The following is a 6,362-nucleotide window of genomic DNA, read 5'->3' as shown; positions in this document are numbered from 1 at the left end:
CAGATTTCGTTAGTTCTGAATTTGTTAAAACCAGAGCACTATTATAGTAATAGAATATGGTGGAAACATCAGTCAGGTACATTTCTAATGCCATCTTTGTTTCCTAACCCATTTTTACTGAAGACAGGTTGAACTCACATTTTTGTCACAACTCAACCAGTGTTAAAAAAAGGCATTTTTTAATGTACCACTATTTAACGTTTGAAGTGAACTTTGCTGCCATCACAGTAATCCCAGCTGGCCCAATTTTGACTGCTCTCGCCCCACGTTTTTTGACCATGTTGTGCGCAGAGGAATTCGATTTCAAGTTCAAAACAAACTGCAACAGCAAAATGGGCCAATACTTAGGCTTACAAAGATGTTTGGCTTAGTTCAAAACCGTACAAATAAAACTATTTACCTTAAGTCCCTATGCACCTGCATACCACTGCTGATTTGTGTTTGGTGACTCAAACAAAGTCCAAAAAAGGCGCAAAAGCAAAAATTGCAAAATGGCTACTAGACTGAAAAAAAAAAAAGAACCTTAAATACTTTTGTCTCATGTCTTCGAGAACTGAAAATATAACTGGCCAAAACAGAGTGAAAAATTGCAGGGGTGAATTTGGTGTGATCCATCTGCAGCAATTTATGCAAGATCAAAGGAAAATAGTTTGATATAAAAATAAATTTAATAGATCACTCTTCCTAGAAGGCCGAGCAATGAACGATAAAAAATAATAAATATATATTGCCCAGATGTCATGGCAGAGAGAACTGACTTGTGAGCCAGCTTTTATCATGTATTAATTCTACCAGTAAGATAAAATCTGCGTCGCACTGCCCCAGCATACTGCTATCATCTATACAGATCACACCAGCCTACTTTTATACAGGTTTTTTATCTTAATAGAACAAATAGCCTTATTACTGTAAACATACATTTTTGATTAGACCTGCTAAATAAAATAAAATAAATTAAATAAATTTCTTAATGCCATTCAGACCAGTAGGAAATGCCAGGTTTTTTTTTAATTTAAAGTCTGAAATATAGTTTGTATGAAATATCTGTAACACAATTTGGACTGTAATGAGAATAATTATTAAAAATGTAAAGAATAACCTTTCAAATAAAATACAGTAAGTTACAAAAGATACAATTCCTCGGCTGACTAAAGGGGGTTTTCATTGGTAAATCTATTTATGCGAAAAATAAATAAATATATAAATAAATGTAGTAGAGCATTTTATTTTAATTTACAGGATTTTCATGGGTAATCATTTTTGGTGTGTAAATGCTCATATAAACTATAAGTCGACCGATGGTTCTGCCGATTCATTGGCACCAGTAGTGATAGTTATTCATACTGATTCCATACACAAGTTTTTCCGGGTTGTGTCTGAGAAAGTCTGCTGACATTATTCTGTACGAGAGCGGCCTCTAGAGGCGAATCACTGACACCACGCACACCAGCTCTACTTTCTCCATTATAATTCGAGGATTTTTATATTTAGAAATGGACCATGTTAACTTTTCCCTGTTTCACAAGCTCAAAGTGTGTCTTTTTTACTTATTTTGGATATAACAATTTTTATTTATTTTGAGTGTTTCTTCTTGTCCAATTTTACTCAATATATATTTATTTATTCATATTTACATTCAGCACATTTTTATGATTTGATAATTATTTTTTTGTAATAAAGTTCAGTACTATTTTACATTCACATATCGGCTGATAAATTGGTTTTCAGCAAGTACGATCCAACCTAGCTTTTGGTAAAATCGCTCGACCTCTACTATATCGACATTGAGCTTGAGAAACGAGGCCCAATGTTGGCATCCATGAAAGAAATTCTGCCTGACCTTCTAAACAGGCCTGTGCCTGGTGATGCTTAACCGAGTTGTCTACCGTTTATAGATACTTACTGTTATAGAGTTGCTGAGCTGCTTGACTCTTTGTTCCAGTTGTTCTCGCTCTAGTTTGAGCTCAGCACTCCACTTCATCAGTTTCTGCTTTTCTTCTTCTTTTGCTGGTGAGAACGCAAAACAAACTGAGGTTTTCATTTGAAAGACTAAAACAGAGATGGGCAACTTTCATAGTGACGAGGGCCATCATTTTTTCTCCTTCATAAAAGGGGACCAGATTATTAATCCAGACTAAAACAATTTCTCAATTTACTCTTTATTTAACTAAATGCACAATTAATACAAACGTATGCAGTTACGTTCATTCAAATGGCCAACTTCGTTAAATCACAAGCAAATGTACAAAACACTATTTTTTATTAGTAGCCAATGGAACATTCTCAAACTGCTCTCAAAGAAGTTAAAAATGCTATATAAAAGTTCTTGACAATTTTCTCGTCTCTAATTGCTTTGTAAATCACGCACTGCTTTACAGTTCCGACTGAAACCGCATTTGATGCCTTTGGTGATGATTCTTGAACCGTCACGCGTTTGGTGAAAAGGTTTTCAGTATTTCAGCTTTTAAATCTGAGCTGAGAGCAGATCTGCAATCACAGAGATATCTTCCATATTTTATTTGTGAGCAGTGGTTTAATGTTTTAAATGAAAATACTTCATAACCGATTACGTTTCCGAGCACACCAAACACATGGGTGCCCCCTTAAACCCTAGATAATCACAGTTTTGAAAGTTCTAGCAGCCTTTCTTCTTCTTCTTTCGGCTGCTCCCATTAGGGGGCGCCACAGCGGATCATCCGTCTCCATACCACCCCGTCCTCTACATCTGCCTCTTTTACACCAACTACCTGCATGTCTTCCCTCACCACATCCATAAACCTCCTCCTTGGCCTTCCTCTTTTCCTCCTACCTGGTGGCTCCATCCTCGGCATTCTTCTACCGATATACCCCATGTCCCTCCTCTGCACATGTCCAAACCATCTCAATCTCACCTCCCTCACCTTGTCACCAAAACATCCTACATGCGCTGTCTCTCTAATAAACTAATTTCTAATCCTGTCCATCCTCATCACTCCCAATGAAAACCTTAACATCTTCAGCTTTGCTACCTTTAGCTACACCTCCTGTCCTAGCAGCCTCTCCTGGTTGCAAAATTAAATCCATGGTCCTGCCAGTTGCCCAATGTTTATCAGATGCATTGTCCATCTTTAGGACTTCACTCTTCTCTTTAATCTTTGCTCACTGATTATCCGTCACTACATTCCGAATCTTAAACTTCACAATATGACGATGCTTTACCTTCTTTATACGCAATGTACGAATGTACGATCGCCAGGGTCCCGGGCCATGGAATGGCCTCCTCTTTTTTCAGTATCTGAAAAGAAATATGATATTAGCACTGGTACACAACTGAGCAAAATTTTTGGGACACCAGAATAAACACCCTTTCCCCAGTGATCGACTGCTTATGGTGTAGTGATGAACAAATAAAAGAGTTCAATGGGAGTGTGCTGGATGCCAGTTTTCATTTACATGATGAGTAAAATAAAAGGACAATTGATTTAAGACCACATGGAAAGTTAGAAATACTTATAAGCAGCCTTATTGTTTTTTTTTTTTTTGGTGTGGGTCAGGGGATGTATAATTGATGAGAGAGAAAGAGAGAGGCTTGGTTTTGGTTGAACAACTATATAATTACTGTATTTATGTGTCTGAAAAGTTGAGGTCAGGTTAGCAGGATTCAATGCAGGTTGAGTTACGAGTTTGGGGATCTTTCGTAAAGGCAGAGTGATGTAGTTTACCTGGTCTTTACATTTGGGACAGATCCACATGCCTTTAGGAATATTTTTGAGGGGCGGGTCCAGGCAGTCGAGGTGGTAGACGCGTGAGCACGTGTCGCACATGAGCAACTGGCCACTACGTCTGCACACAGTGCAGAAATCCTCATGGATGTCTCCCTGTCAGGAAGAACGGCACGGGTCAGTACCACCACCGCTCTGTGCTGGACCAATCAAACTGGGGGAAGGGCAGGGCAGGGAGGGAAAGTTCTGTCTGGCTGATTTGCAAAACTAGTGGTTCAAATAAAATCCATTATGGAAATTTAAAGTTATTATTATCTTGGAATAAATTCAGGTCAATTCATGTGTGTAAAATGAGCCTAATTTATATTAATAGATGTATTAAGACTCAAAAGCTTCAAATCGGCGAAGGGAACAGACAACTGTACACCGATCAGGCATAACATTATGACGTTATTACTTGGAGTGGTGAAGTGAAAACAAAACTTGATTATCTCTTCATCATGGCACCTGTTAGTGGGTGGGATATTAAAAAGCAGCAAATGAACATTTTGCCCTCAAAGTTGATGTGTTAAATGCAGGAAAAATGGGCGATCGTAAGTTTGACGAGGGCCAAATTGTGACGTCTAGACGACTGGGTCAGAGCATCTCCAAAACTGCAGCTCTTGTGGGGTGTCTGCAGTGTTCAGTATCTATCAAAAGTGGTCCAAGGAAGGTGGTGAACCCGGTGACAAGGTCGTAGGCGGCCGAGGTTCATTGATTCACGTGAGGAGCGAAGGCTGGCCCGTGTGATCCGATCCAACAGACGAGCTCCTGTAGCTCACATTGCTGAAGAAGTTAAAGCTGTTAATACTCGACGGATCAGGAGTGTTTCGGCAGCAAAAGGGGGACCGACAAAATATTAGGCAGGTGGTCATAATGTTATGCCTGATTGGTGTAGCTGGGAAAAGAAACCATTTGAATCACTTTAGAACTGGTCATGTTTTTTTTGTTGTTTTTTTTACCATTTAAGAGATTAAACAAACATCAAGGATATTTTTTCGACATAAAAACACTATCGAGACCATTTTCTTCTTTCCGATGAAATAACAAAAACACGTGCATTGAGGAAAATCAGTTTTTGGTATTTCCAAGATGGGAAACGGGGGAGGATGTTCCTCAGCACACCATTCCACTACGGTACCTTCTGAACAGGGCAAGTGTGAAAGTGCAATAAGGGGCAAGTCTGTGGAATACACTATTGTACTCTAGAGCAGAGTGAAAACATGGGGTAACCTCTGTGGTTACTTACATCCCCGGAGCTGGGGCTGGGCTGAGGGAGAGAGTGGGGGTGGACGGGGAGGGGGAAGCCCCCGAGTTCAGGCCGCTCGGCGGCTGGGGAGGCGGGGTGACTGCTGGATGGGGAGAGCAGGGGGTGGCAGCCCAGCTCTGGCCCTGATGCACTGCTGCTGAATTTGGGTGGGCGACCTGATTGAAAATGAGACAGACGAGAAAAGGAAAAAAAAAAAAAAGAACAAAAAAAGATGGAGGAGGAGGAGGAAGGGGGGGAACAAAAAAATAAAACAAAGGTGAAATAATACAGATGATACATCGGGTCACAACATACCTTTGAAAGGGGGTCCTCGTTGGCTAGCATGAAAATGGAGGAATTAAAGAAAGCAGAGAAGAAAGGGAGGAATAAAAGGGAAGGAGGTCCAGAAAGCAATTAGTGCACCAAACAACGACGACATGCAGGGAGTTAGATTTGAGAGAAAAAAGACAGAGATACAAAGAGTAATACAAAGAGTGGATAATAGAATCAGAAAGAGGGAGAGAGAAAGACAAAGAGAGCAGCACACAAAAAAGAGCCAAGACACACACGGAAGGACGTTCGCTCCTTCCAGAGCTCCAGTAACACCGACAAAACTGATAATCAAATCATGCAGCTCTATTCGATGAATACGGTTTATTGTATGGTTCGAACAAAAAAGAAGAAATGCAATGCATGTTTATCTTTCCATCTTGTGACTACAACTTCATCCAGAGCAACAAACAAAAAACAAGATTTCTACAGCAATCACTAAGTGCTTTCACTTGCTGATAAATATGAGGCGAAAACATAATTAGTTCTATTAGCAAGTTAGTCCGTTTTTATTCGGGTTGATGGTGCGATAATTAAAATAAATTAATGCAATAAATACATCGACAAAAGCTTGCAGGCATGGGAAAGAGACTACAGCTTAAAAAAAGCAATAGCAAGAGGATGCACAGACTCTTAGACGCTGTGAGCTGACAAGACTGTAAAATGTTAGGACGTATGCGAAAGCAGGATTGGCAGACGACTGATGATACAACACGCACTGTAAGCATGAAGACAACAAACAGCTGTATCAAATAAAGTTGTTTAAAAGTGAAGCAGCTACTAACCTCTCTTCCTCGTTCCTTGATGGAGGGGAGTGTTCAGGTAGGTGACCGCACTCTTTTTCCTCTAGAAGGTGCAGTAGGACAAATTGGGTAATCAGAGAAGATGATGATGAAGCTTTATCAATTTGTGAGTTGCTGAGCGAAGCTATTGAAATAACCCCCTTAGTCCAAACTGATTAGAATGCAATGTGCAAGGTGTAGGGCTAAAACTGTACGGCAAATGATTTACCTTCGATGCTTCGTTTAGCCGTTTAACTACAC

The 6,362-nt window shown here is 39.9% G+C and overlaps 1 protein-coding gene across 6 annotated transcripts in view; it reads right to left on the bottom strand.

The window, feature by feature from the left end:
- The window catches only part of phf21ab (PHD finger protein 21Ab), a 34,730-nt gene that overhangs the window by 5,107 nt on the left and 23,261 nt on the right, over positions 1-6,362 (bottom strand). For 5 of the 6 annotated variants that reach the window (XM_046859071.1, XM_046859072.1, XM_046859075.1 and 2 more), the window contains 5 exons: positions 6,105-6,165; positions 4,990-5,165; positions 3,702-3,857; positions 3,199-3,274; positions 1,904-2,007 (listed from right to left, as the gene is read on the bottom strand). In XM_046859071.1, the coding sequence (XP_046715027.1) occupies positions 1,904-2,007; positions 3,199-3,274; positions 3,702-3,857; positions 4,990-5,165; positions 6,105-6,165 (573 nt within the window). The remainder of the gene's footprint in view (positions 1-1,903; positions 2,008-3,198; positions 3,275-3,701; positions 3,858-4,989; positions 5,166-6,104; positions 6,166-6,362) is intronic. The other variant, XM_046859074.1, reaches the window with a different exon arrangement.

Source organism: Silurus meridionalis, chromosome 10 (assembly GCF_014805685.1).
Source record: "Silurus meridionalis isolate SWU-2019-XX chromosome 10, ASM1480568v1, whole genome shotgun sequence".
In the NCBI taxonomy this organism is placed as follows: domain Eukaryota; kingdom Metazoa; phylum Chordata; class Actinopteri; order Siluriformes; family Siluridae; genus Silurus; species Silurus meridionalis.
Note: the sequence above shows the minus strand (reverse complement) of the source record. Positions and strands in the feature narration are given on the sequence as shown.